The 25,052-nt window shown below is 35.9% G+C and overlaps 1 protein-coding gene across 3 annotated transcripts in view; it reads right to left on the bottom strand.

The window, feature by feature from the left end:
• Positions 1-25,052, bottom strand: part of LOC114092660 (alpha-N-acetylgalactosaminide alpha-2,6-sialyltransferase 3) — a 517,049-nt gene that overhangs the window by 187,696 nt on the left and 304,301 nt on the right. For all 3 annotated transcript variants that reach the window (XM_071618747.1, XM_071618748.1, XM_071618749.1), the window contains exon 3: positions 10,193-10,602. In XM_071618747.1, coding sequence (XP_071474848.1) covers positions 10,193-10,602 — 410 coding nt within the window. The remainder of the gene's footprint in view (positions 1-10,192; positions 10,603-25,052) is intronic.

Here is a 25,052-nt window from a genome sequence, read left to right as displayed (position 1 = left end):
CACCCAAATGTTGGTTCTTTACTCAAAAGTCAGAGAACAGAATGATCTGTATCTCTATCCAGAATGATAAAGCATCCCTTTCTTATAAGCTAATGAGCAGCACCATCTGGCATGATTACAGAGGAACAAGATCTTAAGAAAATAAAGGATACAATGACAGAGCTACCGGAGGATATTCACCAGAGGTTAAAATTTTTTTTTCATTAAAAATATAGCAAAAAACAATTGTAGGTGTTCACATTACAATACACGAACAGTAAAAAGATCACAGAACCAAATGCTTTCAAAATAAGTGAATGTGCTTCCTAATATCTTAAAATCTTTCTCTACCACATTGGTCTCCAAAGTGTGGCCCCAGGACCAGCAGCAACATCATTACTTGGAAATTTGTTAGAAATGCAAAATTATTGGGCCATAGCAAAGAGACACCAACTCAGAAACTAGGGGTAAGCCTAGAGATCTATGATTAATCAGCTTTTCTGGTGATTTTGGTATAGGCTCATACAGAACCACTGTTGCATCAATCCAAATAAGAATGAGAAAGTTTTGCTGTTTCTACTGGATAACAAATAGATTAACTACTTGGGTCAATTCTTTAAACAACTTGTTCAAGTACTGAAGAATAAAACTCAGTGACTCCAGTTCCTCGAGTGAGATGATGTTATTTTTGAATAAAAGAGCTCCCATTCTCATACTCTTTTGTAGAACAAGAACAGAACAAACTACTTTAAATTTCTACTTTAACGGTACTATTCATGAAAGTGTGCAGTTTCTTTTTCTTTAAGCTGCTTTGTTAGACCCTGCATGACAAGTTTTGCAGGTTTGCCTGCGTCTCTTAAAGTCTTTAATTGTTTTCCATATCTAGGTCATTCCATCTGCAAATATTGAGGACCTACTACATACCATAGACTATTCTAGATGCTTGGGTTATGTTGCTGAACAAAACGTATGATGATTCCTTCTCTTAAGGAACTTCTATTTTAGTAGAAGAGACATATTAAAATCAATTAACAATAAAATCAGTAAGTATATTATATAAAGTATCAGAAGATAAACAATGCCATGGAGAATAAAAGGAAAAGCAGAATAAGGTAAAGAGAATTGGGAATGCTACGTATGTGAGGCAAGATTTCAATTTTAAGTAATATCATGGTAGACTCATTGAACAGGTGAAAATAGCAAAGCCTAGAGAAGTTGGTCATGCAACATATGGGAGGAAGAGTACCTGGCAGTGAGTGTCCTCCAGTGGCAGGAGGAAGTGAGCATAGGGGAAGACAAATAAATAAAGGTCAGAGGAAACAGAGGGTCAGATCACCAGGGCCGTCATCATCATCGTAAGCCTTAAACAACTTGTGCTTTTATTTTAAGATAAAAGGGGACTCCTGCAGGGTTTTGAGGAAAAGAATGACATGATCTGAATTATATAAAAACACTTTCAGTAATTTTTCTCTAAGCCTATGTACAAATTCATCAACCATATATACCAGGGGTTAGGAAACTCGGCTTCCGTTTTTCTGTTTTCTTTATGTTCATCATAAAGTTATTTAAAAGGGTTCTCACTAGGGAAATTCATGTTCTTTGTTATCAAAGAAGTAAATGTTTGTTTATTTGGAGACTATTAAAAGATGAAGTTGGGAAGTGAAGCTCAGCTTGTTCTTACTGTAGTTCTCAGTAGAACTGTGGGTCTTCTGTTTTCGCCTTCTGAGGTTAGAGTTATATTTGCCTCTAAAGACCCAAGAGTGTAACTTTGGGTTTGGCTCTATGACTTTTTTTTTTTTTTTTTTTTTTTCACTTAGGCTAACAGAATTGTGAATGAAGTTTTGGAATCTGCTTCAAAACTGAAGTGAAACTAAAATGGAAACCTGTATTTGAGGAATGGCTCTGTCAGTGACTTATTAAAAACCCAGTGCCCAGTCACAAAAATCCTGGAGAAGGTAATGGATTTGACAACCTTTGGGTAAGATAGAGCAAGGGTGATGTCTCTGAAGAGAACAGTGGAAACTTTTTACCAAAGTCAACTCCTAGAATATGTCACGTTGCTGTGACTCTTCTTTACTGAATGAGTGTTTTGAAATTTACAAGTATTTCACCAAATGACAAATTTGAAAAACTATCAGATGGTATTTCTTTTTCCTTCATTCATCCATCAAACGTTTCCTGAATACCTGTTACAGTCAAGCATTATGTCATGGCACTCAGGGTAACAAATGTATGAGAGCTTCTCTCAAGAGGTTTGTGTACCACTTGAACACATTAGACAGACAAAAAGAATGCATGGTAAAAAGTGATTTTCCTATAAAAACTCTAGTTTACAATACTAGAGGCTTTCAAAGGATATGAATTCTATTTAGGGATATTACAAAAGACTTCATGAAAGAAGTAACATCTGATTTGGCCTCAGATCCTGTTCATAATGTCTGGGCTGTTTTGAGTTATCATGATAGAGGAAGTACAATTTAGGTAGAGCAAAGTAACTTTGCAAAAGCTGTAGGCCACTTAGCTGAATGAAGTAGAGTAAAAACATCCTTTTTTTTTTTTTGACATATTGGAGGCATAGGTCCTATACAAGGTCTAAGAATAAGATGAAGACAGGCAGAATCACTAATCTTAAGTGTATTGTCCCATGAGAGAAATGGAAAAGTAATATAAGAAGTCTGATAAGTAAGTCCCTTATTGAATTCTTAAGAATTTCTGAGCATCATCATTAAGAAACTTAGGAATAAGACAGGGTCACAAAATTGGAATTCAATTACAGATTACCAAGGCTATTTGTGAAATAGCTATGCTTGATTTATATATTTCTCCAGTTCAAGAAATAATAAAATGCTGTCTTGTCCTTTTGTTCAAAGCAAGCTAAAATAGCACAAATTAGCAGAATTGGACTGGCCTTGGATCTTGCTAAAAATGCCAACCCCCAGGCCCTGTCCCCGATCACCTGAATCAATAGGCAACATGATGAACATTAAAGTTTGAAAGTACTATCATGATCTAAAAGGACATCCTCTTCATTAAAAAGAGTTAAGCAGGGAAGTCAATTTTGGAATGGTATTTTAGAATGTTTGTCTAAGCAATTAAAAATCTTACAGTATAGGTGAACATAATATAAAATGAAAGCTCTCAAAATAATCAACTCTTTCTGAAAGAGTTAAGATTTACAAGAATAGAAGGGGAAAGAGACTGCTTCTGGCTCATGTATTTTTAAAATTTATTTACCATTTTTAGTTTTTTAAATGTTGACCTAATCTTGAAGGGAGAAAATGGCCCGAGAAAAGAAAATCATTAAATAAAAAAAGAAAAAATCCAAATTATAGAAAACAGGAGTTAAGTGAACTGAAGAGGTACATCTCATGACAGATAATTAATGATTGAAGTGTGTGTAAAATTTAAAAGTCTCGATATATTTTAATGAGACTTCCAATTTAAGACATATTTGTCTTTGAGGTTCAAACTCTTTGTAATGTTCTGAAATGTTTATATTGAGGGAACTTTTAGCACGCGTGTCTATTGGGGCTTTCTATATAGTATTATCTGGCTGTGTGTTCAACCGGCTGTCAAGGCATATCATCTGGCCCAGGAGAACCTTATTTTCCTCAGTGGACTGGAGGCAAATCTTGATTTCCACAACTATCGGTGACCTGACCAGCCTTCCTTTTAAAAACCTACTCATTGAATTTGAGATGCTGCTCTTGTTGTAATCCTAAGTGAATGTCTTGTCAAATGTAGCTTGCACGCGCACAAGTAAATATGTTTTTAAACATGAGAGGCTGGTACTGCTGCCTTGATAAATCAAAACCATCCCTTCTATCTTCCTACTGTGAAAATAGATCTTTTCTTTGTTATTGAATTTTTAATTCCTAACACATGTATATTACAGAGGAGGCTCAATATAGGTCACTGGATGTCATCATGAATAATGGGAAAAAGGAAGTCCCTATTCCCCAATGCTTGTTAGCAATGAGAACGCAGCCCTGGATGCCTTAGTATGCTTTTTGACTCAGGAGTCCTATGGGCCTGCCCTCTACTGCTATGCGAACTTATTGTTCCTGCCAAATATATCAACTGGGGTGGGAACATTAATTCTTTTTAACAAAAGAGTGTCAATGATGCTCCTGCAAAAGTGCTGAGATGCTATATTTGCAAAGACAGTCTTCAAAATGGAAAAAAAAAAAAAAAAAAGATACTGTTTTTACTACTGTGTTCTGTCCTTCAAATCCAAGATTTTTTTTTTCCACTTTGCCTGTTTTCTCTTGATCCAGGTTTTCCTGGGGCTAGGGGCTATTTATTTGAAGTTGGAATAACTAGATCTTTGTATTCAGAGTCCAGGTCCAGTATTAATATTCCTTTGCATAAACTTGGCACATGTCTGTGCCTGTGGCTGACTCCCAGGGCTGGCACAGTTGCGTTGTTTGTCTCTGTTTTTTTTTTGTCTTTCTACTTGCCTCATTGTGCTTGTGGAGACAGCTTGCCTCCTGTGCTGACAGAGGAACTCGGAAGAGCTCTCAAGTTCTCAGGGGAGAAGACTTGAAACCCCTTCCCACTCTAGAAACTACTATGAGTTTGCCAACCTAAGGGATGTGAGCCAATTTAATTCTACAGTCAATCAACGCAATGGCACAAGAAGCTTTCAAAATGGCCAAGCTGAAATAGCGAAACCTGGGCTGCACTTCAAACCCTTGCTAGATTATAAAACTGTCACCACAAACAGCAGTGAGGAATGACACATCACTGATTTCTTTTTCTCTCCTCAAGATTGAGTGGGAATGGATAGAGCACACTGGCCAGGAGGAGCCAGGTAGAAACTCTGACGGGTACAAATCAGTGTCCCATTTTGTCAGTGTTTTCCAAAAGTGACTTGTGCATCTGGCTTCCCAAACAATCCTTAAGAGCGATTCCCTTTCTTCTTACCCTCTTCAACCTGAGGCAGGAACATCTTGAAACCTTGATCTATTTGCTGCTAGCTTTCATTAATTTCATCCATCCCTGAAGGCGGAGCCACATTGGTGCCAGCTAATTAAGACCTATTTAGGGCAGCACAGAGTCCTTTATCAGACTAGAATTAGCTTTCCTCTTTTAATGGGGACTGTAGTTTTCTCAATTATTACTTAATTAAATAATGTGCATACATTTGCCAACGGATTCCTAAAGTGCAGTGAGAGCTGAAATTGCCCACCTGCCATAGGTAAGCAAAATACCTCACGACAGCTCTCTATTGCCTTGCCAGAAAAGTTAGCATTCCTTTCGCATCCGCACGTGCCAGGCACATACTCACGTTCTTCAGTGTTGAGTGTGGCACCATGTGCAGCTGTCAGCCCCACAGCACCTCCAGGGTGTTTCTGTCTTAAGATGTATTAACTCAAATGTACAACAGCAGGCTAATATTATTTATGCATACCAACATTCAAAAGGAAAAAAAGATTCATTTTGATCAGATTGTCTTGAATATAAGACCTTTAATTCCAAAGGTTTCTGGAAGAAATAAATGTTCTATAGAATTTATAATTCTAGTTTTCCAGAAATATATTTGGTAAGTGAAACTATAAAGGTGACTGCTGCCCAGAAAACCTAGAATTCTAAAGAAAATTGGGTCCTAAAAGATAAAGGACAGCCGGGCACAGTGGAGCATGCCTGCAATCCCAGCGTCAGGGGAGGCTGAGGCAGGAGGATCCCAAGTTCAAAGCCAGCCTTAGCAAAAGCGAGGTGCTAAGCAATTCAGTAAGACCCTGTCTTTAAATAAAATACAAAATAGGTTTAGGGATGTGGCTCAGTGATTGAGTGCCCCTGAGTTCAATCCCCAATACCATAGTAATAATAATAATAATAATAATAATAATAATAAGATAAAGGGCAAATGAACTACTGTTCTACTCTGCCAGCTTTTGCTATAAAGCTACCCTGCCTAATTGACAAGCCAGATAATTGTAGGGAGTAAATAAAAAGAAAAAAAAAATTAAGTTTCATTTGGTTTGAAAAAGAACTTTAACATGCTTGGTCTAAATTTATTCTAAGAAATTCAACAGTGTATGCATTTCTTCTAGTACTTTATGTTTCTTTAGTTAGGAATCCCTTAAGACAAAAATAAAAACATTGGAAAAATGAAAAGATGCCCACCTTAGATTGGAAAGTTGTTTTTGCTAAATGGACTTTGACTACTTTGAAGAAGCTAAGAAGAGTATTTTTCTTAGCTAGTAATTTTTTCTATCATGAATCACTTTATAATTTTTTTAAAAATTGTATAAATTATACATAATGGTGACATGATCTTTCCATAAAAAAAAAAAACAACTTAATGACAAAAATGAGAACGTGCTGACAAGTTCCAATAAGTCCAGGCTAACCAAGCAAAAAAGCTTTACAACAAAACTAAAGTCAAATGGACACTCTTTTATTCCTTACTCCCTCTTTCCTACAATGATGTAGATCACTTGATTTGCTCCTAGTTACTTGGGGGGAAAATATTAGAAACTTTTTTTTTTAGTAATAACCAATATACACCCTGGGAGTATAGACCTACTTGAACGCCTGACATGAAATAATCTTCTTTGTTGCAAAACAATCTTGAAATGTTTGTAAGAATCCCACAGCATGTTGTGACATTGTTCTTACTCAAAGATTTTGTGTGTATGTTGTAGGATGAAGCAGATGAATAATTACATTGGTGTTGCTTGGACCTTTGATTGTTGGCATGGTGGAAAGACACATGAATAAAAACCTAGTGGCCCACAATTTGAATAAAAAGTTTCAATTTGAACTTATAATTATTTTACATGTAAATAATGTACAAGTCATATGTTGTTTATATTCCAGCTTCATCCACTGTAAGGACTATGAAACTAATACCAACTCAGTAACAATGGGCACCAAAAGTGCCAAAGTAATGCTTTTTTAATGACTGAAAGAAACTGGTGTCCTTTGGAAAAAAGTCTCAATGCAGGTGTACTTCAGGTTATATTCAAGAAGAGCAGAAACATCTTACAACACCAGAAAGCAGAGATCTAACATTACTAAGGAACACTGAAAAGATTCAAAGCCAATTTGAAGAAGTTGCTATTGGTCAATGGAGGATAATTTTAGCATAAAGATATAATTTTAATGAACTGAAATGCTGAATTCAAATATGTTTAAGTCTGTTGATCAATATATAAATATTAACAATAACAAACTTATAGGTAGATTTGGGAAATGCTATGAAACTAGTGCGTTAAAACCAGTAAATAAAGAGAAGAGACTGGTACTATCTTATGTCTCATGGTAACCAAATGGCAAATGAGGGCACATTTTCTTTATAAAGTATTTCAGATAATAAATGAAAAGTTATGATGAAATATCACCATTTTTGCCACCCTAATAAATTATTGGGTCTAGTTAATGATTGTTAATGACTTCTAACATGGTAAGAAAGTATTACTCCTGATAGAAATACCACTAATGGTCTTGGCAAGAAAACAAATCTGAATCCAATCAATCCCCAATGCAGAAATATTAATTCAAAAGAAATACCACAAGCTGCAATTAGCAAATTTAGATTGTAGAAGACATGAGACTAATGCCTAAAACAGTGTGGAAAGAGGAACCATACAGGTTAAGAGAAATACAGGAAATGAATCAATCAATCACAATTTGTGAAACTTGTTCTAATCTTCATTCAAACTCACTGTTAAAAATTTATTAATGAGACAACTGGAGAAATTTTCAAACTGACTAAACAGATAATAATAGTAAAAAAATATTGTTGATTTTTTTGTAGGACAGTCACATTGAATTTTTTGATTAACATTTGCAGATATACACTAAGATATTAATAAATGAACTGATATGATATCTGAGATTTGCCTCAAAATGCTTGGGGAGGGAGAAAGTATATAAAGGATAGATGGAACATCATCAGGTATGAGTTGATAATTATCAAGCTGAGTAGTGGCTACACAGAGGTTTCCTGCACTCCTAGTCTCTCTGCTTTATAAGTTCAATATTTTCCTTCATTAAAAGTTTTTGTAGATATTGTTGGTTGAAATTTGTCAATGAATGTCATAACACCATGGGTAATCCTTAGACAATATGTCTCTAGCATATTGATAGAATGTAGATTTAAATCAAAGTGGGGAGAATAGTCTTTGAGAATATTTTGGTTAACCTTGTATTGTTTGACCAGATTCTACTCAAATCATCCATTCCACCCTTTGCTAAAACACTCACATAGTTGACCCCTTCTGTCTGGTTGTAGTACCTGGCAGAGCAACCACATCGCAACGAACTCAGTGAAAAACAACAGCAAGAATGTATCATAAAATTGTTTTAGACTTTAAAAAATTTACTTTGGTAATTCTACCCATTGAATAGTACCTGAAAATTAATTTTACCAAGCAAGTAAATTTGCCAAGTAATTTTCTCACTATAAAAACACTGTTCTCGTCATAGCCAGTAGAAAAACAATCTCCCAGTGCTGTTGTCTCCAGTTCTTATTGTATAATCCACACATCTGTGACAGTGTTGCTCACAGCAAAAACCAACGTGATACAAACACACAGAAACAAGCACCATACTAAGCTCTTCTCTCGTACCCCCAAAGGATTCTAGGCCTTGGAGTTATGACTGGGGGATACCCTGAGGACTAACTCTAATGAAAAACCAAATATATCTAATTAATTGCATTGCTCCGGGATAATCAGAGACCAGAGGTTTCCAAAACCTCATGAGAATGGTCATATTTATATAGAATGGTGCTAACAGGAGTGAAATTCTTTGAAGCACCAGACTCGTTCTTTTATCTCTCTTGCCTGTCTCTTTGGACAGCTTATGCTATGTGGATTCACACCTAACCTTTAGGATTGCTCTCGCCAATACTACCAGTAGAAGGGACCTGTATCATACATTTTTTCTGTCTTACACTTCATATGAAATTGTGCATTTTAGTGCTTAGAAGCATAAAATGCTAAATTCAAATCAACCCACAATATCAACAGCAGAGTTAGTCTATCAAAGATTTTAAAATACTTATCATCATTGAAATTACATCCAGAGATACTGGGAACTTGCCATCCTCAAAACCATACTCCAGTATAGTTAATACTGTAGATTTTACAATACTGAATAAGGAAATATGCACATTTTGAGAAAAATCACAATGTTAATATTGGAATTATAGTTGGTGCTCAATTTATCCATTTCACAAATAAGAGAAATTCACATACTTTCAAACTTCAGCCACTGGTCTCAGTATTTTCCCTTAATAGTTCTTTATTAAAGTAAAACATAGGAACTAAGATTTGATTGATTTGTAATTCATCTTCTCTCCCTTTTACTGATTATGTTTCTGAAAAGGAAGAAAAAAGTCATGCAACAAAGGGACTAAAAGGTGAGTAAAGAGGAAATAGGAGAAGTCAGGAGTGGAAGAAGAATGAGGTAAGTAGGACCCAAAAGAAAAAGGGAAAGGATGGTTTACAGCACGCTGCAGAAAAAAATGGAAGTAATAAAAAAATGCAAATTGGTTTTAGGATAATTGAGTGAAGGATATTTATACCTCGTTTCTCTTCAGGAATCCAACTGCTAATGATTTTAAGTAATGCATAATTTCAATATGGTATTTTGCTTAACGTGCTAGATACCAAGTATGGTATTCAAGATCAGAGAATTTATCTGCATGCAAGAAGCTTTGCAATTTTTTTTTTCCCCAGTGTTGGGAATCAAACCCAGGGCCTCATACCTGCTGGGCAAACACTCTACTGCTGGGCTACATTCTCCAGCCCTTTGCAAACTTATTAGAGAATCAATAGCCTGTTCTTTTTATGATGTAGGTAAAAAAATTGCCACAATTTCCAGTGGCATTTAGACCAATGCATAATCCTGAAATTTCTTAATATTTTTATGTTTTGAAACAGAAATGTGTCGACTTCCTCTTTCAGCTAAAATCCAATTTAATCAATAGCAAATGGAGCCACATTATAAAAAGATCTGAAGATAACTTGGAGAAGCATCCAGCGTTTCTAGGAGTATCAAGCCAATTAAAAATGGAGAGAACAGAAGGTAGTGTAGGTGGAATTAATGGGACCTGGCTGCTGGCTCATCAAGTAATCATAATAGTCAAAAACACGCAACGATCAGCTTAAAAAATAACTCTGTTCATTTGATAGCTGGCAAAAGGACTCAGCAAAGATTTAACATACAAGAAAATAAGGCTGCTTCAGAGGTGACTCACCTATCTTTCCCAGTTTCCTTCTTAAAAATTCCATCACAGTAGCTCATGCGCTTCTCGGTGGTCACATAAATTTGGGCATTTGGATAAACATCAACCGTCTTTTTCAGCATGTTGTAAACGATGCCATTGCCATCTTTCCTCATATTGCGGAAAGGGCCCCAAATAACATAAATAGTAGTGTTTGCTTCTTTAAAAAAATAATCAGGATTTTTTAGCAAAAGAGGAACACTGGTATGGGACACAACTCGAATCATCGTCATGCGGCCAACATCTTCTTCATAACCCTTAGTGGGGGCATTGTTCATTCTCCAAATGCAGGAAGATCGATCTATCTCGCTTCCCACCTTCTGTCCAACCATCTGACCTGAGTTTGACACTATGGCGCAAAGGTCACAGTCCAATTGCAAAGGCTGAAAAACAGAAAGAGAAAGAAAGCAGCTGGTAAATTCACCTAGTCAATATAGTATTTGGGAAGACAAAAAATTTCGGATGTGGCATAACTTCTGAACATGGAAATACTTCTGAAATACATAAACCAACCCTGCAGTCTCTGCTATAGGTTATCAAGTAAGCAGAATACTTCCATTAAAAAAGAAAATGTATACTCTTAAAATAATTTAAATTTTTGTATCCTTACATGTTGGTTTAAAATCATGTGGAAAAAATATTCATTTGTTTTCCACTCTAAATGATGAATTTTTAAATTTAGAACTGCAATTTCAAATGAAATAAGGGAATATGGAAATTTTTGACTTCTGGAATAAGGTGGTTGGTGGCTATAAAAGAAATACAAACAAAACATATCTAGGTATCAAGTCTGCATTTTAGCTATATGTATGCATGGATAAGTAGCCGTTGATAAAAATATGAAGAGTTCAGCAGATGATGAAGTTCTAAAGAAGATTTTCAGAACTACATTAAGATAAACCCCATACTGGCCAAAATACTGAGCAGACTCAAAAAAAAAAATTCCTTCAAGTCACCATGTTAATTGGCCTTTGTGCCTACATTTATTCTAGATGGACAGGGAAGGCCTATTTTAAAAACTCAGGGAAGACATGTACACAGAGGGTCTCTAGAGCCTGTTTAATTCCCTCACTTTTTATTTAACCATGGAGGTAACAGAGACTCAGCCAAGTGAAGCATTAGCTTTCAGAACATAGAAATGATAATGTTGCAGTGGCAGATTTAAATGCAGGTCTTCAAACTCTAAGCCCACTGCTCATTCCATCATCCTTTGCCTTAATTCCTCCTAAAACAGCTACATACATTACTTTTGCTGCTTCTGTCCCACATGAAAAAGTTACCCTATCTTCAACACTGACAAAGAAATGTTGATACACATCTTCCTCATCTCCCTTTGATGAGAGTCCACATTTTGATCCTGAATTTGATCCTGAGTTTTATTGTGCCTACTTGGAAACAGCTCTCTCACAAATAGAGGCCTTATTTTACTTGATGAATTATGTCTGTCTTCTAGATAAATTCTGTTAAGAACAACATCTGTCTTCTTCATTTTAACCCCACTTCCCAGAAGACTCTGGAATATAGTATGTGCTTGACTGGTGAAGTTAAGAAATGAAAGAAATTGAGTTAAAATAATTTATTAGGAACATTGAACTTAATACCAGCGAACAAATGGGCTTTTCCAATTAATTTAGACTTGTTGATTCAGACAAAACATATCAACACAGAGGGTCTTCAGGCTCACTCCAGATGTCATAACCCGGGTAGTTCAACAGAGAGGTAAGACCCTCAGCAAAGTCATCTGACAATCATGCAATCATGCTACAAATGCAACAAGTCACCTTTCCTAGCCATGGTAAGAACTTGTAGTAGTTAGTGGACACCTACTATGCATCAGGCATAGTTCAATTCCAAGAGTTAGAACTGAGCTAGGAAAATTATAAACAAAAATTCCTGACACAATAGAACTTACATTCAACTTGGGGGTGGGAACAATAAATAAATCAACATCCTCTTATATTCAAGAATGATCAGTTATAAATGAAGAAAATTTAAACAAGAAAGGAAGTTAGCAAGTGTGTATTATGTGTGTATGTGTGTGTGTGTGTGTGTGTGTGTATGAGAGAGAGAGAGAGAGAGAGAGAGAGAGAGAGAGAGAGAGAGAGAGAATGATCAGAAAAAAAGCCTTACTGAGGAAAGACATGGATAAAGAGATGTGAATGCTTATGCAAGTACCTAGGTCAACCAGGAATAAGGAAGAGGACTGTGACCTGGCAGAGCCAGAGAGGACAGTGAGTAGATCTTGGGGCCAAACATGGAAGAGGAGAATCAGTTAGGACCTTTGACTTCCTGTGCAATGTGGTGGGGGCGGGGCGGGGGGGGCTCTAAACAGAGTGACCAACCTGAGTTGTATTTAATCATTTTGGCTGCTGTGTGGAAAACTGATGAAAAAGAGGCAAGGGTATGAGATGTGATGGTGGCTGGGAACATGGTGAGAGCAAAGGAGGTGGAGAGAGGCAGAATGCATTCTGAACATACCGTACCACCCACTGGACTGGCCCACAGACTGGATGTGTGAATGTAGGGTGTGAAAGAAAGAGAGGAATCAAGAATGACTTCAGCAATTAGCCTAAGCAACTGGAGGCCTGGAGCCACCTTTCACTGAGAAGGAGAAAGGAACGCTTCAGGAAGAGGACCAGAGAGGAAAGTGAGGGCCTCCTCCCCAGCTGGGTAAGATCTGAAATACCTGCCAAAGAACTTTGCAAGCACTATCACAAAACTGCTCACACTGCTTCCAAGAACTTTGCTGACCAGATTATTAAAGTAATATGGGCTCATTGTTAAAAACTTAAAAAATTAAAAAGGAATAGACAAAAGAATAAAAACTTTACAAATTTTTATCACTTGACAACCACTACATTTATGACTTATATTTACCTCTTTCTATATCTATTACCTTAGATAGGTTGAGAAATACCATTTATCCTATTTGTCAGCATTGATATTTCATTTAATTTTAAATAATTAGTTTTTCCCATGCCAGTAAGTAGTTCTTAGGGGTAATTTCAGTGCCAGATCATTATTCCCTTATCCATATGGTATATGGATATACCATAACATAGCTAGTTGCCTACCACTGGGTATTTAGCTATTATTTTATCCTACTATAAAAAATACTTGGATAAATATCCTTGTGCTTCCTTCTGTATTTTGGATGCTAACATGTTAATTTAGACTTGTTTCTTTAATTTGATTTAATTGTGTTCCTATAAAATATACTAGACTGACAAAGACATCTGTTTGATTTGTCCAAACCAAGAATTAAAAAAAAAAAAAAACGACTTGCAAAACCCACAAAGGTCTTTTTATAAGGTCTCTTAAAACTCTGCTGCAAAAGGGGCTGCCTGATGCCTCTGCTGCTGTCAGAATACTGAACTAAGGCCAGCAGCTGACAATCCAAGGACCAGGTCAGAACAGTCAGTTCAAAGTGGGTGAGTATGTCAGGACTTGGGAATGGGGTTTTATAGGTTGGTGCCATATGAAGACTTCACTAGTGGCCAGATGGAAGCCCAAGAACATGCCTCTTAGGATCAGGCATTGATCTAGGACTTTCCTTCATCCACTTAGGAGCCTTCATTTGCGGGGGCAGCAAGGAAGAACACAATATTCTTCTGGCCAAGCAATTTGTGGCAGGGCCTGATACCCATCACATATAACCAAGTCCCCCAAGCTCACTCAGAGTCATGCAAATCAATGTCTAATTTAAACTTTGTGTGTCATATGGCACCCTCCAACTTATCACCAAGATACATATGGTACGCGGAGGTTATGTTCCATTTACTGTTCCAACAAGTTGTTTCATTGTATAATAAAAACATGTTTGGAGTAGAGTCTCTACAAAATTTTAAAAAATCAAAAAGAAGAAAGAAAAAGGCTTGGATGTGTTTGATAAAATGCAGCAATTTGTGTTGGATTTCCCAGTCATTAGAGTGAATTAGCTGGTTCTGCTATAACAAGGCTTAATTTAACTAATAAGAATCAGCATACTGGTCTCACTTGACAATCGCAACCTCTGAAAGTGATCAATTAAGACATCACAATCTGTTCCATGACAACATATTGGGATACCACAGCTGTGCAGATTATGAGGTCAGCAGCTGACTAACAACTTGAGGGCAAATACTGGGAACAGTCTCTTGTTTATGTGATAAATATGTAATCAGGAAGAGCGCCATAAATGCAATGGCTTTGGGGGTTGATGATGATCTTTAAATTGTCCCCTTGTTTTTACTATTCACTAAGCCACATAGTCACATGGCTAGAGTCTTAAGAGACTTTCTTAATACACATGTGTGTATTTGGTCATAGTCCTGCCTAGCCATCTGACTTCCTGCAGGAAGTACCAGGAGACATGGTTGAATATGACAACTGCTATATTTAGCACTTGGTTGCAGGAACCATTTGTAAAGTATGGTAGGAGTGCAGGGCCCCATGAATGAAACATTCCTAATCATAATCAGATGCTTCAGGCCATACAAAGAGCTGGCAAGGACCCCAGTGATTCGTTTATATGTTTGAAGCCACCTTCAAACTACAGTAACCCATCATAAAAAGAAAGAAATAGCTAGGTATGAATGGATGGTTTGACCCCAGAGTTGCCTTATCTAGTTATCTCAGTTTCTTTTATTAGCTTTATTGTTTCATCTTTTTGATCTCAACTTTCTTTGTTGAAATGTACTGCTGTTTCTTGAACACACTGATATGATTTGATTTGGGGGCCTTACTTGAAAGTTTATTCCATATGGTTCCACTAGCTCAGTTCTGACTGCCTCAGTCTCTCTCTCTCTCTCTCTCTCTCTCTCTCTCTCTCCCTGCACCCCTCCTTTCCAGATTGAGGATGTGGATTTTCTGAGACCTTTAAGATTTATCTGGTTCCAATTTATCAAGCTCTACCTTAAGTTAAAATTCTCCTTTTCAACTGAATTGTTGCTATTCTTGTTTATTTTCATTAAAAAAAAAAAAAAAAAAACTTGTCCTCTTTATCTTGTCTCTTGTATACTCAAAACATCATTCAAGATACTTTGGTAAGGCTTGGGCTGTGTCTATAAACCAAGAGCACCACAAATATTTAATGAATCCTGTCTGAGCAACTATATCCTTTGTTAAAAAAAAAAGTCCAAATATTTCAACACTTCACTTTATTTGAGATATAGAATACTTATTTTTTAAATGGAAATAGCATGATATTTGTTTCAGATATTTTCTTCCTTTGCCAAAGTATACTAACTCTATGCCAACATATTTGGTTATAAACACTCATATTGGGGAGAGTTAAAAGTTTGGTGACATCTATTGAATAATCAAATATTTTTTATCTAGATCCTATTGTGCACAAGGCTTTATAAAGGGTAAAATAGTTTTAAACTTCTAATGAAGGTGAAATTTAATCTTGGTACACAGCTCTGAGATGTGAGGGGGACATTCTATGACCAACTAAGGTTAACGCCTCTGTGGTTTTAGAGGCCTAAGGGATTGCCTTGAAAAACAAGGTGTTTCTCTGTAAAATGAACATTGACATTTTGCCTTATTACAAGAAAAGAGAACTTCTTGATTGCTGGCTAGGCCACAGGAGGAGGGTGAGAGAAGAGGAGAAGAAATGGTATGAGTAATGTATAAAAACATAGTGTGTCATATTTATTGATATACATGTGATTATGGGATAGTCATCCTTTTCAGCATTTTCTTATATTATCCCATTTAACTTTCAAAATAGATTTTTAAGTGAGTTTGTTTTTATTTTTTATTTCCCATTATATAGTTAGAGAAATTAAGGTAAATATGACATCCTCTGGACACTAGATCTTTCATATAAAATATATGTTGTCATTTATGAAATGAACTTAAAGCAGCATTAAGAAGTGGGGGATATACAGAAACAAGCATTGTTAATTTGCAATATGCTTTCCTTTTGCAAAGCTGGGAATGGAACAAGGGACTTTGACATGCTACATGATTGCTCTACTACTAAATCCTCAGCCCAATTTGCTGTATTCTTAATATACATATACACAAGCACCTGAAATATTAGCCAGTATCATATCAAAACTATTTATAATAAATTATAGATTAATGCTTTTAAAAATGCAGCTAGCCAGAATTTCACCTGAACAGGACAAAGTCCTTCTGCTGATGAACAGCTCTACAGGCATGCTAGGCTTTGTTCATAAGCAAAGCAACCTCTCTTTTCTGGCAATAGTACTGGCATGGTATAAGGAATTATGTGAGTATTTTTTTTCTCCATATTTTCATTTTTTAATATGGCTGAAATTTCAGTCTGAGATAAACTAATCATGACCAATTTTATTAGTTTTAAAATGTTCCTTCACATCTGTTTACTCAATTTGCTTTTCAAACTGTTTCTTTCACAAATAGCAGTGAGTTGTTTTTCTTTCTCAAGCAATAAATGATTACCATCAACGTCTGGGGAGAACAACAGACCTTGGCAGAGGATGCTTTTGAGGCTGGTCCCATGGCTAAAAGGAATGCCACCCCTTGCTCTAAAGCATCCTTGAGGTCTGTTCTCTCTAGACATCCATGCTGCCTATTTTAAGTCCTTGGGAATCCACTGTAGTTGGAGACTCAAGCGTCCCCCAGCTCATGAGCTAATTGCTTTCTCCTCTATACTTATGAGGAACTGGGGCTTTGGGATCATCTGCTCATACTAAAGATTGTTCTACACCATGCATATTTTTATTTTATTATGAGCATGAGTCTTAGGCACAAAAATAAATTCTGTTTTTAAAAAATGCTGAAGAAAGCATGCACTAAGGGAATTGATTCCCCATGCAGGTCTTATGTTCTCTGAGACCATGGGTGGGAGGAAAGGTGTAAATATATAGATACTCTTATCCTTTTTCTAAGAGTCCGTGGCATGTTTATAATCGGTCAGCTTTACTTCCTTGTGTTTAAACAATATTTGCATGTAGACTCCAGAAACCAATTTACCAGGATATTCCCAATGTATCCTTGCCTGGTTAAAAACAAAACAAAACAAAAAGTAAGGAAGAAAAGAGATCAGTGGTCTAAACTGATAGGTCACTCACTCTGATGGGCAAGTTTCACCTCTCACTGAGTCACTTTCTTCTTCAATTTGGTATAGTTAAGTAACTCTCGTCTTTCCCTGTTCTAAATTTGCACACACGGGTTCAGAATGATATACCCCTTCATCTTGGCCAAGCTGATGGGATAACTCAACCTTCATCCTGCTCTTCACTAAGAGACCTGGGAAAATGTTCTTGTCTTTTCTTGGAGTATGAATCTGACAATTGCCCTATCCTTCTTGAACGATATACTGTCAAACACTTTACATTTTAATCAGTAAGAAGAATGAAATATTTAACCTTTACTTTTTTTCTCTCTGAATAAGTTTATAGACAATAGAATGGACAGTTAAAATCTGTGAAATAAACCTACAAAACAGTGTGGTTTCCCCAGCAAAAAGGAATGGCCATGTGTAAAAGGTCACCTGTCAACTAGTTCTAGTTATTAAATCTCTGCATTTATCATTAAGGTGGCTCTATGGAAAATGAAGGTCAAGACACTAAATTATGAAACAGTCAGGATTAGAAAAGGTCACCAAAAATCTAAGCAAAATTCAACCAAACCTGCTAATTCTATACCCTCATAGCAAGCAGAAATAGCCAGAGATGGAACTCAACCACTGGACAGCTCTAATCTTTCCCCTACTTTAGCACTACACTAAAAACGAATTTCCATTTGATGTCTTGAAATCTAAAATGAAACTTGCTCATCTCAAATAAAAACAGGAGCTTCAATAAATATTTCAGAACAAGAATCATGTTTGAATCGAACCAGCCTAAATTATTAAAAACATTGTTTTACACTACTCTAATGGTTGCTTTCATTTCAACCATAAGAATGCAATTTAAAATTTGGGAGATGGGGCGCTCAAGGCACCTTAATGCCTTACAGGACAATTAGCAGCTCACCACTCACTAATTTACTACTTTAATGTTGAAACAAATGAGATCTTTGCTTTTCATCATCCAATTTGAATGAATTTGAACAAAGCAGGTTGAACAAAGCTCCAGAGACACTCTTCAGTTTGCTGTCATTTATTCCTCGACTCTTCCTGAATGTCTTTAGAGTTTTAGTTTTAGAGGCTTCAACATGTATAATGATGCCATTGGGGAATAGATTTTACCTTTATTCTCCTTGATGTTCTTTTGAGGTCTTTCAAGTGAAAGGTACAAAAGAGGCATTAACAATCTGGCATTGTTTTTATTGCTTAACAAAGAAAAAAAATGTATTTTAATTTTTCCCGTGTTTCAGGAATGATTAAGCAAGCTGTTTTCATCTACACTGAGTCACTTTCAGCAGACCTCTAACTGAGAGCAAAGAATTGTGAAGACTGTTCTAGAGAGAAATCAACACAGTTCAGCCAAGCCAGCCTGTAAATGTACTTCTTTGCCCCTCCACAAACCAGCATCTTCCGGTTAATACAGCTTTCAAAAACAGTGTGTATAAATCACACACTACAAGAAATAGCATATAAAAACACAGATTTGATAACCCACTGTTAGGCTCCGACTCCCTATGGATTTGGGATATGGCATTTACCTTGGTTTCTACCTGGTGGCATTATATCCAAAGCATAAAACTTAATATGGGGGTGCATAAAAATGTTAATGCCGAGAAATAATTCTACAACAGGAAACATAAAACTAGGTTTCTCAGTTGCCGTTGTTGATATGTTCCCTTTACTCGGAAGCTCCTTGAGGGAATGGATCTGTATAATCATGGAGGTGTGCCAAAGGCAAACAGCTTGCTTCCTCCAGAATGAGAGGCAAAAACAAGGCTTCTCAAACCAGAAAAGAATTTTCTCCTATTGCCTTGAATAAAAGAAGTAACTGATATTCTACCATCACAATCAGGATATATTTGTGGCCAACTTATCTCTATATTATTTTTCTCTTCTTTCGGGAAGAAAACTCAGAACCTGCTGCTTACATATGATCCAAATACATTATGTAGAACAAGTGAGAAAACTGATGTTTTGCTATGGTACTAGTGTCATAACATGTCACTCAATTAGGGACATGGTTCTCAACTGGCTGCACAGTATAATGATCAGGATATCCTTTATAAATGGTAATGGTTGGAATCCAACTCAGGCAAAATGACATAGACAAATGTTGTGTTTGGCACCTACCCATTAGTGTTTTCTTTAAAAGTTCCACACAATTCCTATGGGCATTTGGGTTTTAGGAACATTTTCCTAGAGGAATTAGCAATGAAAAGAGGAAACTACACTGTCTTATCAAAGGGATGGAAAAAATAGTAAAATTTGCATCCCTGGGGCCCTAGATGGAGAAGATACTGGGGTAGGAAATCTTTCTAATTATACCTCAAATATAACAAAATTGATGAGCAGCTGTTACACATGGAATCAGTGGTATCAGTCAGATTTTGAAGAGCAAAAGAAGATATTGGAAATTAATATGTGGTACTAAGCCTGAAAATGTTTATTTCCTGTAAGATCATTGTTACTTATATGTTTTATATTCTGGCTAAAATTTCCTTTGGAAATGAGGAGAATCACATTACTTTATAAATTCTCTTAACTGTCATGTGCCATTCCCATCAGCATATGAAGCTTGTGGTAACTTAGATATTCATGGACATTTATTAGATCTGAATTTTTGTTTCATTTTGTTTTTGTTTTTAGCTGGAAGATATTTTTTGTGGGTTTGGAATTTGAGTTGCAGAAGCTGGTAGGGATGGAGTGATTTATAGGGTCCAACAGTGGGATAAGAACATATGGAAGATAAGACTCCATAATTTAAGATCAAAGCTGGGGCGCTGGGGATGTGGCTCAATGGGTAACGCGCTCACCTGGCATGCATGGGGCACCGGGTTCGATCCTCAGCACCACATAAAAATAAAAAATAAAGATGTTGTGTCTGCAGAAAACTGAAAGATAAATATTAAAAAATTCTCTCTCTCTTCTCTCTCTCTTTAAAAAATATCAAAGCTGGATGGATAGTCTTTGAAAAGGCAGAGTTGCTTCTTTTGATAAAACAGGAAAACAACAACAATTAGAAATGCAAGGAGAAACAGATGATTTTACAAGACAGGATAGCTATTAGATTTTACTCCTGATTCCCTTATATTCCTATAAAGCAAGTAAGGGTTAAATATTGAGAGGAGGATATTTACAGGCTTCAGAAGGATGAGCTTTGAACAAGAGAATATTTTGAGTAAGGATGTTTAGAATAAAAAAGGACTCTAAGCAATGTCTCAGCTGGGATTTAGAAGTTATAGATGTGTGATGAACCTCCTGCGATATTATATATCTTTTCCAATAGTGCTCAGGAGCACAAAAGCACGAATAAACAAACAAACAAATAAACAAAAAAGGTATCCAGCTTGATCCAGGGCTGAAGATTATGGCAATTCTTGTATTCAAAGTTTGAATCTGACATATAGTCATGGGCACTCATAAATATGAAATCAAAACTGAAAGCAGAAGGAAATGGTGGCAAATCTGTATATTGAAAAGATAAGATGTATGATTATCTTAGTGGGGGAGAAGATAATTTCAAGAGTTGGGGTGGGGGAAACATCTCTTTAAAACAATCAAAATCCTAACAAGATAGAGAAGAGCGGGACTCACTAAGAGCTAAGTGTTACTTTTTTCTCCAGGGGCATTTCTGGCTCTGGAAGAAGACAGAAATCAGAATCTAGAGCCCAAAAAGGGTAAATAAATATCCACTTTGTATAGGATTCTTAGAATTGTAAGATGTATTCTAAAATTAAGACTGAACTGGAAATAAACAAGTGTTACAAACTTTGCCACCTTATTACATGTTTCTTGTTGTCTCTGAAAGCCTGTTTTGGAAATTATATTATGTAGTTCTGGACTTCTAATTAATGACTTTAGATATCTGTCACAAGTGAAGAAAAATCTGCTCTGGAGGAACAAAATGTCATCCCAGGCCTAAACTTTTGTTACAAATAATTTTTCAAGTATAATGCCAGGTGCACAAAAATCTCAGACAAATGAGAAAAAATAAATCATTGGAGAAAAGCAACCAAAACGGTCACATGAGATTGGGATTACATAATAGACTAAAATAACTGTGTTTACCATGTTGAAGATGATTAAATTCAAGTGGAAATTATAGCAGGGAAAGAAAAATTATAAAAATTAATTAAACATATGTATAGAAAGAACACTTAGAAGTTCTAGAAATGGCAAGTATACATGAAATGTAGAATTCAATAAACACATTTATAACAAACTAGATAAAGTTAAAGAAAGAATTAATAAAGCAGAAGGTAGAAGCAAGGAACATTAAAAAGAAAAATAAGGTAGGAAACAGAGAATACAATGAAATGAAAGAATACAAAAGTTTTCCTAAAGAGGAAATTCAAATAAGCATGAGAAAAGGTGTTTATCACTGGTACCCAGGAAACTGAAAACTAAAACAATGAGATGATACCACACATCTATAGGTAACCTGAAAATAAAATGTCTGACAATACGGAATGCTAACAGAACAGAGACCAGAGGTCTGGTGCAATGACTGGTGGAAGTGTTTATTTACGATTAACATTTCAGAAAATTGTGACCTTATACTGTGTCCCCAACCCCTGCCACACACAAACCGTAACCCAGGAATTCTGATATGTGCTATCCTATTAAAATCCATTCTTTTACGTGCCTGCATTTGTATAGAAGAATATTCAAAGTAGCTTTGTTGATAGCACACTCAAATTGCAAACAACACAAATTTTTATCAGTGTACTTATGCAAGGAAATACTATCCTGCATTGAAAACAAATGAGCAACATGGATAAATCTTAAAAACATCATGTTGAGCAAAAGCCAGATACAAACGTATACATGGTAGAGAAGGTTCTATTTATATAGCTATCTTACTAGTTAAGAGCAGGATATTTTCTTAACACATTAAAGAATATAATTTTGAAATCAAAACCAACATCACAACAGTATCAGAGCAGTACTAGTGTATTATTTTTTAAGAGGTTAGTAGCTGTTTTTCAAATATGATGTTCTTTGGATAAATATGTTGGGAAAAGGTGGATACTTTCTCCTTCTCAAGAAGATTAACAATAGATATTAAATGCTAAAAGCTAAAAGGCTCATTCACTGAAGAAATCAGTCTCATTTCAGTTAATTCAGTTTCAGAAAATTATTTGGAAACCTCAGCCTCCCGCACCCCCTAAGAAACCAATTACCATTTTGTGGGATAATGGTTTGGATTATAAACTGGAAATTCTGAGCCATATTCTTATTAGTGTTGGGAACAAGACATGAATGCCCACTGATACCATATTTATTTAACATTGTTCTTGAAGTTCTACTCAATGTAATAATAGAAATCCAATAGTGGAGAGAAAAGAGGTATTAATACCAAAAAAAAAAAAGGAGGGAAAAAGTCATTGTTATTTACAAAGGATATAGTAGTTTTCCTTGCAAATAAAACAAGTCAGAAGAAAATCATTATAATTAATAGCATATAAAATGGTGACCAACTATGACATGGATACACAAAATCACAGAACTTCAGAAAAAGAAAAAAAAGAAAGAAATCTAATATACATAATAGAAACAAAAATGCAAACCACATGGGGCCACACTGAATAAGAAATATGCAAATACTCTATAAAAAATGAGCACCTTACATAAGAACAAGTTGCAATGGGTTATAAGTTTGAATATTTAATTAAAAAAGTTAAGAAAAATTTAATCTCTATACCCAGTCTAGATGCTTATTGAAGTTCATTTCAGGTTTAAGGTTTTGTCATCTTTACATTTGGAAGAGCTTAAACCTGTCGAGTTATAAGATTCAGACATTAAGATTTAAATGTAATATTTATGCTTGCTTTGTCATCTCCCATTCCATTGCTGCCATGGTAATTATAATTTGAAATCCTTTTCTTGTTTGAATAATTATTTTTTAAACTATGTTAAATCTTCTTTTAGATATCATGGGTTATTGACCCAGTAAATGAAATTACTGAGCCCACAGTGTTTTTAATGCTTTAATGAAGTGGTATTCCAAAATGCTCAGTCCCTGTGACCATGTAAAGATGGTTATTAGCTAAAACTGAAAATGACCATCCTTCGACTACCCAAGACTGCTGAAACTACACAAACTATAACTACACTCAGAGCTTAGAAGATCAAAAACACAATAAATAAATGATCATTCATTCATTGGGTGAGTAAGCCAAAGTGCTGTGTCAGATGCTGTGGTGCATCTTTGCCACAGGTTTAAGAGATTTCATACTTAGTAGATGTCTTAGTCTGTGTTGTGCTGCTATAACTGAATATCTGAGATCATATAATTTTATAATAAACAGATTTACTTCTTCCAGTTCTAGAGCCTGGAAAGCCCAAAGTCAGGTAAGGGCCTTCTTGCTTGTGTCATCCTACACCAGAAAGCAAAAGGCAGAAGTCCAATACAACATGTGCACACATGAATCAGAGAGAGAGAAAGGGGCTGAACTCATCCTTTTTATCAGGTACTACTCTGGAAGTCAGTAACCAGTTTCCACAATAAGATCATTAATCCATTCATTCTATATTCCTCCTCCTCCTCCTCTTCCTCCTCCTCTTCCTCCTTCTCCTCCTCCTCCTCCTCTTCCTCCTTCTCCTCCTACACCACCACCACCACCACCACCAGAAAGCAAAGGTCCTACCTTTCAACACTCTTGCATTGAGGATTAACTTTCCAACTTTAAGAGACATATTCAAACCATAGCAGGAGACTCTTGGTATATTCTCCCAAATCTACGGACCTCAAATTGATGCTTCAACATGGGATAGTTTTGTCAAAATCTAATGCTGGTGTCAGAGAATAAAACTTCAACAAATTTAGTTTCAAAGATCTAAATGGATTTCATTAGTTACTCATGAACCAAGTAATATTTCATCTGCAAAACGGAAAGATGTTCCTATGAGCTGAGCAGAAGAGTTGGGTTTTATAGGTTGAAAAGGGTTGACAAAAGCAGAAACAACAAAAAGAAAATTATGGTTTCAAAAAAGTTCTAATTTTTATTAAAACTTGTGCATGTGTATAACTACTATAAACAAAAGTGCTTGTTGGTTGTCAGTTACAAATAACTATTTATGACTAATTATCAAGCATAGAGTTTTACGCAGAGTATAGGTAACACCTCAAACACTGAGACTTATTTCAAATACATGTTTTATTTCTTAGTAGAGAAGAAAAAAATTAACATACTATGGCCACATCATTTCTCTATCTTTTGGGGGCCAAGAGCATATATTTATTTGTGCATAAGTGATATTTGTCAGTATGGTTTAAACAATGAAGACATGATTTAAAATAAAAGCTATTAACACCAGGACTTTGAAAATCTAATGTGAAAGAAACATGCAATTGTATAGAATAATTTCAATACAACTTTGAAAATTTCATCATACTCCACGTCCCTCTTACCTCAAAGGAGTTGATGTTTTGTGAAAATTATCATAGAAGCAATGCTACAGTTTGGATCTTATATGTTCCCCAAATTCCCATGTGCTTAAGGCTTGGTCCCCAAAGGGGTGCTATTGGGAGGTGATGGAAAGTTTAAGAGGTAGGCCTAATTGGAGGTCTTTAGTTCACTGGGGAGTGCCCTTGAAGGAGACTGTGGGAACCCAACCCCTTCTCCTCCTCTCTCCACTACCCACTCACAAGGGAAGCCATCTTGTTTTTCTGCACACACTATCACCATGGTGTGCTGCCTCGTGCTCAAAGCACCAATGCCAACCAATCACAGACTGAAACCTCTGAAACTGTGAGTCAACAGAAATCCTTTCTCCACAGAAGTAGAT

This window comes from Marmota flaviventris, chromosome 10, assembly GCF_047511675.1.
Source record: "Marmota flaviventris isolate mMarFla1 chromosome 10, mMarFla1.hap1, whole genome shotgun sequence".
Lineage (NCBI taxonomy): Eukaryota > Metazoa > Chordata > Mammalia > Rodentia > Sciuridae > Marmota > Marmota flaviventris.
The sequence above is the reverse complement of the archived record's forward strand: the minus strand, read 5'-3'. Positions and strand labels throughout refer to the sequence as shown.